This window comes from Bufo gargarizans, chromosome 1 (genome assembly GCF_014858855.1).
Source record: "Bufo gargarizans isolate SCDJY-AF-19 chromosome 1, ASM1485885v1, whole genome shotgun sequence".
NCBI lineage: Eukaryota > Metazoa > Chordata > Amphibia > Anura > Bufonidae > Bufo > Bufo gargarizans.
In genome coordinates, this window is record NC_058080.1 from 357,232,640 (window position 1) to 357,245,841 (window position 13,202).

Below are 13,202 nucleotides of genomic sequence, written 5' to 3' on the forward strand. Positions count from 1 at the left end.
CGACTTGTGGAGGTAGTGACGATAAATAAGAATACAGGACTCTTAAGATGCCCTGTTATTGGAATGAGTAATAAAAAATTACAGGGAGTGTCACTGCGGTATTTTGGATGAGGAAACATTATACAGGAGAGGTCCTGCTGACGCTTTGTTGACTCAAACTTCTGCCTGATCACACGTTACCGTGACGTCCACAATCCATTTGGATATCTTCCCTATCAACTTTCAATGTTCTTTTATGCGCTTAACATGGTGACCACCGGTAACGGGGAATCATTGTTTGATTTCAGAGAAGGAGCCTGTTAAATGGCTACGGCTACTACTTCAAAGCAAGGCAGCATGAGTTGCGGGCCTGCAAGTGAGCTGAGGTGGAACCGACAAACCCAACTTGATTTTGATGGCTGCATTAATCTGCAGATGACCGTCATACAGCTCTACAGATTTGTTTCCATCTGTATCTTTCTCAGCAATCTGTGGACTTAGTCTTTTATCCACACTCATTGTCATTGTGCCACTATGTGGCCTCCTCATGCAGCCATCTCCACCCCATGTCACCTTGCCACTCATTTTTATCACCATGCTGCTGCTGATGCAGCTTAAAAGGGCTTAAAATAATCACCAGGCCCACAATTTAATTAAGTTTTTACGCACAAAACCAAAGCAAAAAATCGATTTTATAGGAAAAATGTATTGAAAACATTCTTTCCTGTATATTTACTTGTATTTAAAGTGCAAGGTGCTGCCAAAAATTGCAAGGAAGAGGGACTCCGATACAACCTGTATATCACATAAAGGAGGGCCTCATTCACATTGAGTTGCGGGCCTGCTGTTGAGCGGACCCTCTAAAAAATTAGATGTGAGGGCCTGCTGATGAGCGGACCCTCTAAAAATTTTGTTTTGAAGGCCATATATGCGAGGGAATTATATGTGACGAATAAGCAATGCATGTTGATATGATGGATGAGGATGAGAAAAGGAAGGTTCAACCATATACTCTTGTTTGTAGTGGAAGGGGTGCATGGGAATACAGTCTATTAACTACATTAAAAACAACACATTTAAAGTGCCTTTATGTTCATCAGCATTCCTCTGGTGGAGTCGAGAAGTCATGGTCAATCCAGACCTTGTTCATTTTTATGAGTCAACCTGTCAGCATTTTCAGTTGACAGGCGGATACGCTTATGTTATAATGCCACCAGCAGCACTAAATACACACTCAGACAAATGCTGACGGCAGGGCAGGCCAGCACCTCCAAAGCGTAGAGCGCAAGTTCGTACCACGTGTCCAGCTTGGACACCCAGTAGTTGTAAGGCACTGAGGGATCATTGAGGCTGCTGACACGGTCTGCCATGTACTCCTTCTCCATCTTCCCAAAAATTTCTCTCCTTGTGGCAGTAGGCCGCACATCATGTGCTGGCAGAGTGTCATAAAACTGTCCCAGGCTTTGTAGAGTGTTGCCCTGCCTCTGTTGGAACTGCTGTGTGTTCCCCTTGTCTCCTCGGTTGACCAAGGAAGTACGGACTCTGCCGCCAGCATTGTCAGATGGAAAATTTTTGAGCAATTTTCCAACAAGGATCTTCTGGTATTGCACCATTTTGCTCGTCCTTTCCACCAGAGGAATGAAAGATGAGAAGTTCACCCTTCTCGACCCCCGCTACAAAGAGAACACCCAGTAATCCATGTTATCTAAAATGCGTATAACGCAAGGGTCACTGGAAAGGCAGCCTAACATGAAGTCAGCCATGTGTGCCAGAGTACCAACAGGCAATACGTCGATGTTGACATCAGGATGGCTCTCCATCTCCTCATCCTCCTCCTCTTCTGCCCATCTACACTGAACAGATGGAATAAAAGTTCCATGGGTATTACCCTTTGTAGCAGAGGCAACTGTCTCCAGCTCCTCCTCCTCTTCATGGTCCAATTCAAACTGAGAAGACTAACTGAGGGTGGGATGGCTATCACCCTGTGTAATGTCCTCCCCCATTTCCTCATCTACCACATTCAGACCGTCGTCCTTAATTGTGAGCAGCGATCGTTTGAGTAGACACAGCAGTGGGATGGTTACGCTGATAATAGCGTTATTGCCACTAACCATCTGTGTGGATTCATCAAAGGTTATTAAAACCTCACAGAGGTCTGACATCAATGCCCACTCCTTGCTTGTAAATAGTGGCAGTTGACTCGAAAGGTGACGACCATGTTGCAGCTGGTATTCCACAACTGCCCTCTGCTGCTCACGAAGCCTGGCCAACATGTGGAACGTAGAGTTCAAGCGCATGCTCACGTGGCACAACAGTCGGTGAGCTGGAAGCCGCAAGCACTGCTGCAGCGTTGACAGACCGGCTGAAGCTGTGGATGACCTGCGGAAATGAGCACACACGTGGCGCGCCTTCACTAGGTGGTCTGGCAAATTGGGGTAGGTTTTTATTAAACGCTGAACCACTAAGTTTAAGATGTGGGCTAGGCATGGCATATGTGTAAGGTTGCCGAGCTCCAAAGCCGCCACCAAGTTACAGCCATTGGCAGACACAACCATGCCTGGTTGTTGGTTGAGTGGCGAGAGTTGTCGGTCTGGTCCCTTATACCCTGCCACAGCTCTGCAGCGGTGTGCTGTTTGTCCTCTAAGCATATCAGCTTCAGTACGGCCTGTTGACGCTTACCCACAGCAGTGCCACACTGCTTCCAGCTAGCGACTGATGGCTTGCACCTTCGACAGGGGATTGGCCAGCAGTGCGTAACACAGGGGAAAAGAAGGCAGTGGTGTGACCCGCAGACCCAGATTGTGGACCTAGATGTTCGGCCCACTTCTTAGGGTGCTTAGATGCCATGTGGCGGATCATGCTAGTGGTGGTGAGGTTGCTAGTATTCACGCCCCAGCTCATTTTGGTATGGCACAGGTTGCAAACTACCACTCTTTTGTCGTCTGCACGTTTATCAAAAAAGCGCCATACTGCGGAACACCTACCCCTTGGCAAGGTAGAGTAGATTTACGCATCGGGGTACTCGGTGTAACAGTTGCGGATCTGTTTGGTGTGGGCTCCCTTTTGCAATCCCACTGCCTCATCCAGCCTTTTGCGGTGCTGCGGATCCCTCCCCCTCTGTACTGCTGTCCTCGCTCAGTTTTTCACCCTCCCATGTTGGGTCAGTGACCTCATCGTCAACCACCTCCTCTTCCACTTCCTCACTCTGCTCATCCTTCTGACTTGACCTAACCACTACCTCAGAGATTGACAACTGTGTCTCATCATCATCCACCTCGTGAACGAATGATTCACCATCACCTTCTGAGACCGTGAAGGCTCAAGAGGTTGGGAATCAGGTCACAATATCTCAGGTCCCTCTTCAAGCGTGCTGGGCGCGAGGGCCTAATGTAATAGTGGCGCTGGAAAGACCTCCTCAGAATATCCGAGTGTGGGATCACTCGTTTGGCAAGCCTCTCCATGGTGGGAGGAAGGATGATCAGAGTGAGAATTCGGTTGACCAGACTCTTGGCTACAGAGACTGGTGAAAGAGAGGGTGGTGCTTAAAGGGATTCTGTCACCTGATTTTAGCATTTTAAGCTATGTTGACTAAAGTACCTTATTTCCAGGACTCTTCTTTTTACTTATTTTCGTTTGGTAGTTTTGATATAAAAGCGATTTTAATGTTATGCTAATTAGGGTCCAAGGTGCCCTCCTGATCATCAAAACACCTCCCACAGCCCGGCAAACGCTTCCGCCCCCTCCCCACGTCATAATCTACCTTATAAATATGCCCCGTCCTCCTTCCTGTCTGCGGCCAGAAAACTCACGCAGGCGCAGTACCGCCTGCGGCCTGCACGATCATCAACCTCCTGAGGGCATCAGCCTCAAAAGTCTCGCCGAGCACAGTGATGTGACCTGAGCGCTGTTGCCCTCAGGACGTTGATGATCGCGCAGGCTGCAGGCGGTACTGCGCCTGCGCGAGTTTTCTGTCCGCAGACAGGAAGGAGGATGGGGCATATCTATAAGGTAGATTATGACGTGGGGAGGGGGCGGAAGCGTTTGCCGGGCTGTGGGAGGTGTTTTGATGATCAGGAGGGCACCTTGGACCCTAATTAGCATAACATTAAAATCGCTTTCATATCAAAACTACCAAACGAAAATAAGTAAAAAGAAGAGTCCTGGAAATAAGGTACTTTAGTCAACATAGCGATGGTGCCAGCTTAAAATGCTAAAAGCAGGTGACAGAATCCCTTTAACTGGCTGGAAGCATTTTCTTCAGCAATCCAACTGACCAACTGTTCGCACTGGTCCGACTTGGACAGTGTTGTCCTGTGCCGCCCAGCTAAGTTGGACATGAAGCTGGGTACAGTGAATTATATATTTTTTTCTGGTGCAATGGCAGCAGGCACAGTTTCATTGCGCCCAGGGCCACGGCCTCTGCGTGCACCATCTTCCCTTTCTCTTAGTGCCTGCCTTCTTTATATTAATGGTTTTGTCACTAGATTTTTTTTTACTGTATGCTAAAGACACAGTTTTCTGATGCAGAACAGCATATGTCATAGAACATCACAGAATATGGACACTATTTTAGGCCCAGATTATTGGAATCTGCAGTACAGACACTGTTTTCTGATGTAGTTTATATTTATATGTTTCACTATATCTGGGCCTGACAACCACACAAGGTGTTGAAGCACAGATCACGCAATTCACGGATTACTCCATTGACAGCAAAAATGTGGGCAGATTATGGGAGAAAAATTGTTTTCCCCATGTCACGACAGCACCACCAGAGAGATTAACTCCTCCCCTAGGGACAGGAAACCTAGAGTACAAAGGGAAGTACTTCCCTCATATACATCAGTGGTTTCCTGTGCGTAGGAAGCCTGGAGTGATCCATAGCCTGGTGGCTGTGTTTAGTATATGGCTGGGGGACCTGGGGGCAGGAAATCCCTGCAGCAGGTCCTAGTACTTGCCGCCCGCCTCCCGCCCCCTCCGCCGCTCCTTTCCACCGCCGTGGCCCGCTCGTGGTTCTGAGGGAGACCACGGCAGTTAAGGTAAGCTCAACTGTTTTCAGATGGGGCTCCAGTAAGAGACTGGAGGCTGGTCGAGTTAGGAGAGGGTCCGGAGCTCCGGCGGCCGTGGCCATCTGGAGGCAGGGTTGGAGTCACATAATGATGGCTGGGAGGAGAGGGGATGACGCCGGCATAGAATTATGACATCAGACTCCCGGAGCTCTCAGCGGCAGATATAAAAGTCCTTTTGCTGCAGTCGGCCTCCGTGTGTGAAGTGAACAGCCATTAGGTTTGATCTACTTCCAGGAGGGGGTGCTGTGTCTAAAATAAGTGCTTCCAGTGAGGATACGAGCTCCAAGAAGGTTCGCCGGAATCTTCTTCCAAGGTCCCATCATGAGACGAGGTTTCCGGAAAATCTAAAAGGTCTAGAAGTAAGGAGTGTGCCATGTGCGGAGTCAGTGTTGCTGCTGACTATAGCAAGCCTAGCTGTATCAGTTGTACTAATAAGGTTATGGCACAAGAAACTCCTTTACTGCTGCTGCAGTTGCAGGAGATGGTCAAAAATCAGGCGGAGGCCTCCTTAAGAGTTTACAGTCAGCGCCTGTAACATCTACACCTCAGCCGACGGTTCCTCCCCCTGTCGCAGTACCATCTGACGTTGAAGAAGACAGTTTAATTATGGTTCATTCAGACTCAGAAGAGGGGTCTGATGGGTCTAAGGATGATTTATCAGGAAGACCGTTATTTCAGTGTGAAGATACGGATCAGGTGGTCAAGGCAGTAAGATCAGCTATAGGGCTAGAAGAAGCTAGGGAACAGAGGTCTATTCAGGACATCATAATTGAAGGACTCGAGATAAAGAAAAGGAAAGTTTTTCCTATTTACCAGACTGTGTCCCAGCTTATTAAATCAGAATGGGAGAACCCAGACAGGAAGTTGTTTATCCCCAGGGTCATCAAAAGGAAATATCCCTTTGATGAGATAGAGACCAAAACTTGGGATCTTACGCCTAAAATTGATGTGGCTATAGCCAAAATTTCTAGAAAGGTTCCCTTGCCTTTTGAAGACTTGGGGACTCTTAAAGAGTCCATGGATAAGAAGGCGGAAGGGTTCCTTAAGAAAGCTTGGGAGACCGCTGGGGCAGCTCTTAAACCAAGCATAGCGGGTACCTCAGTGGCTAGGTCCATGATGTTGTGGATTGATCAGCTTTCAACAGACATCCAAAATAATGTGCCTGGGGATCAGCTGCTGGCCTCCCTCCCTGCAATTATCCCTCGTCTGGCAGATGCCTCATCTGATATCTTGATACTGTCAGCTAGGGCTGCGACCTTAATGAACTCTGCTAGGCGAGATCTCTGGGTTAAGAGCTGGTCAGGGGATCTCAGCTCCAAGAATATATTAAGCTCTATCCCATGTGAGGGTGAGTTCCTTTTTGGTTCCTACTTACTGATTTATTGGAGAAAGCAGGAGATAAAAAGAAAGCATTCCCTGTCCCGCAGTCCTCTAGACAGCATCGGTCCTTTTGTGCTAAGGGAAGAGGGGGGGCTCAGGCTAGAGGCAGAGGCCAAGTAGGAACCTTCAAGAAGCCCAGTTCCCAATGACGGGGTCTTGCGGGTGGGTGGCAGACTGAAAAAACTCTTTGCAGAGTGGCAGTTGATAGCAGGAAGTTTGTGGGTTCTAGAGACCATAAAAGAGGGTCTCCGCCTCGAGTACATCAGGTCAGTCTTCTCTGGAGTCTGAGGTTTTGTCCTTGATAAAAAAGGCGGTACTGGTTCCGGTTCCAGTAGAGGAAATAGGTCAAGGGTTTTATTCCACTCTTTTCCTTGTAAAAAAACCAAAATAGAACGTTCAGAGTCATTATAAACCTGAAATCTTTGAATCAGTTTCTTGTTTACCATCCGTTCAAAATGGAGTCCCTAAGGTCAGCAATAAATCTATTGACAAAGGACTGTTATATGGCGTCTCTAGACTTGAAACGCTTATTTCCATGTACCCATCCACAAAGACTTCCAAAAGTTCCTGAGGTTAGAAGTTCATATAAATTCCCATCTGATGCACCTACAATATTGTGCCCTGCCATTTGGCATTGCTGTCGCTCCAAGAGTCTTCACAAAGATCATAACTGAGATGGCGGCTCACATCAGGGAAGGAGACGGCATCTCTATCCTGTACAATTTTTTGCAGGTGGCAGAATCCAAGGAAAAGGTACAAAATTTCCTAGTTCATGCCCAGGGAATTGTAGAAAAGCTGGGTTGGGTAATCAACTGGGAAAAATCTTCTCCTCTCCCTACAAAACCAATTTTTTTGGGGAGAAATCTTAATAGATTCTGCGGCTCAGAAGTCCTTTCTTCCCAGGCAGAAAATTTTAAAGATTTTTTCTTTAATTCAGGAAGTTTCCTCTGCCCCCTTTATTACTATTAGAAAAGGGATGTCTCTGTTGGGTCTTTTTACCGCCGCTTTCCCTGCAGTTCCATGGGGTCAGTTGCATTCTAGGAGATTGCAATTAGAATTGTTAAATACCTGGGTTGGTACTCAGCTAGACCTGGATAGGGAAATGAGGTTGTCTAATAATGTAATCTCGTCCTTAGATTGGTGGTTACAGGAAGATAATGTATCCAGGGGTCTTGATTGGAGGCCCCAGTGTTCAATGGCAATAACTACAGATGCTAGCCCCTATGGTTGGGGAGCGCACATGGGCAGTTTAGATTGCCAGGGGTCCTGGGAACCAGAGGTTCGAGCTAGATCCTCAATTTACAAAGAAACCCTTGCAGTTTTTAGGGCCCTTCAGTCCTTAGTCCCTTCTATCCAGGGAAATAATATAAGGATTTTGTCCGATAATACCACTACAGTATCCCTGATCAACAGACAAGGAACTACCAGGTGTCCAAGTCTAATGTCGTTGTCTTTTCAGTTTTTCTTTACGGCAGAATCCCAGCTAAACTCAATATCAGCGACCCACTTGAAAGGAGATCTGAACTTCAGGGTGGACTATCTCAAAAGACATCTGATCCATCAAGGAGAGTGGCAGTTAAATCCAGAAGTATTCCGGAAGATCTCGGCCTTATGGGGCAGGCCTCAAGTGGATCTTTTCGCAACAAGGATAAACAGACATGTCAGCAATTTCTATTCCCTACCGCCAGCAGTGGACTCAAAGTTGGGATTGGGACCTAGCGTACGCCTTCCCCCACCGCTGGCATTTATTCCCAGGGTAATCAAGAAGATAAAGGCAGAGAGAGCAAGAGTCATCCTGGTGGCTTCCTTCTGGCCGTGGAGGGCTTGGTTCTCCTGTCTGAGGGTCATGTCTCTGGGGGATCCCTGGGTCCTTCCGAAGCTTCCCAATCTACTCATGCAGGGCCCAATATGTCATCCAGAGATAAGAAATCTCCATTTGACTGCTTGGCTTTTGAGAGGTTGACTTTAAGGGCTAAAGGGTTGTCTGATGCTGTTATCTCCACTAGGGTTGAGCGAACCCGAACTGTAAAGTTCGGGTTCGTACCGAACTTTAGGATTTTTGGACCCTGGACCCAAACCCGAACTTTTAAGTAAAAGTTCGGTTTCAGGTTCGGTGTTCGGCTATTTTGTGGCGCTTTTTGAAAGGCCGCAGAGCAGCCAATCAACAAGCGTTTGACTCTGTGCCCTTAGAAGCCATCACAGCCATGCCTGCTAATGGCATGGCTGTGATTGGCCAATGCAGCATATGACCCAGCCTCTATATAAGCTGGAGTCATGTAGCTCTGCATGTCACTCTGCTGTTACTAGTGTAGAGAGAGGATGCTGCTGCTGTGAGGGAGAGAATAGGAAAGAATATTTAATCAGAAATTCTTGTTAACTCAGCGATCTACCTAAATTTAGTTTTGTGGGTGCTGTGCACAATCTTTTTACTCTGCCCTGAGCCCAGTGACACAGAAAAATAACTTTTATCCATCTGTTAGGTGGGCGGCGGTGGCCATTTTATGCAAGCTCGGTGCACCAGAACAGCATATATGCTTTTGTGACATTCAAGTCCAAGCTTGAAATACTGCAATAATAATCTGGGTTTAAAAAAACACCCATTTTTTGCAAGACCCTACATCTGGAGCCTTTGCAGCATTTGTCAGTGTGAAATCCGATCTTGAAATACTGCAATAATTTTCTGGATTTAAAAAACACCCATTTTTGCCAATACCCTACATCTGGGGCCTATGCAGCATTTGTCAGCATGAAAAACAAGCTTGAAATACTCCATAACAGCACACTGGGTAAATGCAGTGGCAGCTGGGCCTGAGGCGGATAGCAGTTTAGCGCATGTCCTTCCACCACCGAGGCTTGCAGGGCGCTTCAGTTTGCACCTGGACATCCAGGTGTCCGCTCAACTGAACATTCAGGTGTCCGCTCAACTCTAATCTCTACCTTACAAGCCAGTAAGAAAGATGTTAAGTCTAAAATTTACTTTTGAATTTTGAAAAAAAAAAATTCTATGATAAATCTTGTATCCCTTGACCTAGACAGACCTAACATGGCGGACATCTTGGACTTTCTGCAGAATGGTCTGGAGAAGGGGTTGAAATGGGCCACATTCAAAGTTCATGTGTCAGATTGCTGATCTTCCCTGGATCATCAGATTCCTTAAGTCTGCCAAGAGACTGCATTTATTCGTACCAATGCGTTCTCCATCTTGGGACCTTTCAGTTGTTCTCCAGTCCTTATGTATAGTTCCCTTTGAGCCCTTATCTGATATACCCCTCAAAGTGTTGGCTCAGAAAACTGCCCTGTTAGTTGCAATAACATCAGCACGTAGGGTAGGGGAGTTAGCAGCCTTATCCGTTAGGGAGCGCTATTTCCAGTTTTTAGAGGATAGAATTATCCTTAAAGGGGTTGTCCGGGTTCAGAGCTAAACCCGAACATACCTCCATTTTCATCCCGGCAGACCCCCTGACTTGAGAATCGGAGCAGTTCATCCTTCGATGCTCTCCTTTGCTCTGCGCTAAATCGCACAGGGCAAAGGCCTTTTGTGGAGTTCCGGTGATGTACCAGGGCTCTCCATGGGGCTGCCAGGAACCCCGGTGACGTCACTGGCACTGATGGGCGGGATTTAGTGCTGCCCTAGCCAGTAAAATGGCTAGGGCAGCGTTAAAGCCTGCCCATTAGAGCTGGTGACGTCACTGAACACACTGCCGGGCGGAAGTTTCCGCCCGGCCGTGTGTTATTGAAAACAAAAGAGCCCTTGGTCTGTGCCCGCTGCTGCCTCTCTCTGCCACCATGTTCCATGCTCCCACCACTGAAGCAGTAAAGCTCTGTCCACTTCACACATGTTGAGGCCTCCTGCTTGTTTGGTCTGCCTTTTTCCACCTATAATGCTTGCACATGCCTCTTCTGGCTCTTAAAGGGCCAATGTACATGTGTCTCAGTCTGCCTTAGGGTATTTAAGGCACCTTCTCCTTTTTAGAAGGTGCCTGAGCAATAGGTTTTAGTTGTCTAGTGTTCTGCAAAGATGATCCATTGCCTAGTTTGCCTTCCCACGTTCTGAACTCTGCCTGTTTCCTGATTTGACCCTGAGCTGCCTGCCATCACCCTTGGACTTATAACTGGATTACATGAACTCTACCTGCCCTAACCTCAGCTTGTCACTGACTATGGTTTTGCCGGATCCCTTGACACTCAGCAACTGGTATTTATTGTTCTCCATGAGTCAGCAGTTACTGCAGCAGAGTCCAGATCCCTGTATAGGGGTTAAAGAATGAAGACCAGAGGGCTGCCAGAAAGTATCTCTATTTGTGGGGACTGGCAGAGGATGAATTGCATAGTTACAAAGATGAGTATACCGAGACATGGTGGGCATACACATTAGATAAAGTAGCTTCATAGTTGGACTGCTGTTAAACAAACAATCGTCTCATGAACAATTGTGCAGCCATACAAATTTTAGCTGCAACAATCAGTCAAGTGAAAGTCAAGTTAAAAGTCAAGATGAATCCTCTTTCAGTGGACATTCTTTCAAGAAATAATGTTCATGTATGAAAGATCTTTCTTTGAAAGAACTTTATCCTGACTACTTGTTGAAAACCTTAAACACTGACAACTTCTTTCCAGATTATGGTGGTGTGTCATCTGTTAAATTCCACCAAACAAAAAATCATTTTGGTTGAATTCATCCATTTTCATCAACTTTAGACTAATATGCATGGACACCATTACTTGTAGAAAATTTCAGATACGGTATTAGGAACTGAGTTTACTGGCCTTGATTGCTCTAGCCAACATTAATCACTACACATAATTTTCCGAATCTGCAGAAGAAGCACATTTATCAAAGAAGATATAGTGAGTTCCTACATACTCTCATTTAAGCAACACATACTGTTTTGATTTTTCCCAAGAGAGGGAAACAATATTTGTCAATGTCATAAAATGTTATCATGTTATCCCCATAGCCAAACATATTGAACCTATTTTCATGAAAGCTAATCAAATTAAAAGGTTATGATTAAATTGGTCTTCACTTTGAGCATTATGTCAATGTCTATTTTTTAACAAAAACCATAAAATCCTGCAGTTTTTGTATTGGGCACTAAGCCTAATAATAGGTCCCACCTCTTGGTCTATACAGATTACATTACTGCAGTTTCCTACTTACAGTACAGACCAAAAGTTTGGACACACCTTCTCATTTTCCTGACTATGAAAATTGTAGATTCACACTGAACGCATCAAAACTATGAATTAACACAAGTGGAATTATATACATAACAAAAAAGTTTGAAACAACTGAAAATATGTCATATTCTAGGTTCTTCAAAGTAGCCACCCTTTGCTTTGTTTACTGCTTTGCACACTCTTGGCATTCTCTTGATGAGCTTCAAGAGGTAGTCACCTGAAATGGTCTTCCAACAGTCTTGAAGGAGTTCCCAGAGATGCTTAGCACTTGTTGGCCCTTTTGCCTTCACTCTGCAGTCTAGCTCACCCCAAACCATCTCGATTGGTTTCAGGTCCGGTGACTGTGGAGGCCAGGTCATCTGGCGCAGCACCCCATCAGTCTCCTTTATGGTCAAATAGCCCTTACACAGCCTGGAGGTGTGTTTGGGGTCATTGTCCTGTTGAAAAATAAATGATGGCCCAACTAAACGCAAACCGGATGGAATAGCATGCCGCTGCAAGATACTGTGGTAGCCATGCTGGTTCAGTATGCCTTCCATTTTGAATAAATCCCCAACAGTGTCACTAGCAAAGCACCCCCACACTATCACTCCTCCTCCTCCATGCTTCACGGTGGGAACCAGGCATGTAAAGTCCATCCATTCACCTTTTTTGCATCGCACAAAGACACGGTGGTTGGAACCAAAGATCTCAAATTTGGACTCGTCAGACCAAAGCACAGATTTACACTGGTCTAATGCCCATTCCTTATGTTCTTTAGCCCAAACAAGTCTCTTCTGCTTGTTGCCTGTCCTTAGAAGTGGTTTCCTAGCAGATATTCTACCATGAAGGCCTGATTCACACAGTCTCCTCTTAACAGTTGTTCTAGAGATGTGTCTGCTGCTAGAACTCTGTGTGGCATTGACCTGGTCTCTAATCTGAGCTGCTGTTAACCTGCGATTTCTGAGGCTGGTGACTCGGATGAACTTATCCCCTGCAGCAGAGGTGACTCTTGGTCTTCCTTTCCTGGGGCGGTCCGCATGTGAGCAAGTTTCTTTGTAGCGCTTGATGGTTTTTGTGACTGCACTTGGGGACACTTTCAAAGTTTTCCCAATTTTTCGGACTGACTGACCTTCATTACTTAAAGTCAGCTTGTCCACATTGGCTGTAGACAGGTGGCTGCGTTTGTCTGTAATGACGCCCCCTGCCGTGCTGAATACACGTTCAGACAAAACGCTGGCCGCCGGGCAGGCCAGCACCTCCAAGGCATAAAAGGCTAGCTCTGGCCACGTGGACAATTTAGAGACCCAGAAGTTGAATGGGGCCGAACCATCAGTCAGTACGTGGAGGGGTGTGCACACGTACTGTTCCACCATGTTAGTGAAATATTGCCTCCTGCTAACACATTGTGTATCAGGTGGTGGTGCAGTTAGCTGTGGCCTGTTGACAAAACTTTTCCACATCTCTGCCATGCTAACCCTGCCCTCAGAGGAGCTGGCCGTGACACAGCTGCCTTGGCGACCTCTTGCTCCTCCTCTACCTTGGCCTTGGGCTTCCACTTGTTCCCCTGTGACATTTGGGAATGCTCTCAGTAGCGCGTCTACCAACGTGCGC

General features: G+C 46.6%; 1 protein-coding gene across 1 annotated transcript in view; it reads left to right on the forward strand.

The window, feature by feature from the left end:
- Positions 1-5,654: 5,654 nt before the first annotated feature.
- LOC122927216 (growth/differentiation factor 8-like) overlaps positions 5,655-13,202 on the forward strand; it is a 90,298-nt gene continuing 82,750 nt past the window's right edge. The window contains exon 1 of the mRNA XM_044278868.1: positions 5,655-6,141. Coding sequence (XP_044134803.1) covers positions 5,655-6,141 — 487 coding nt within the window. The remainder of the gene's footprint in view (positions 6,142-13,202) is intronic.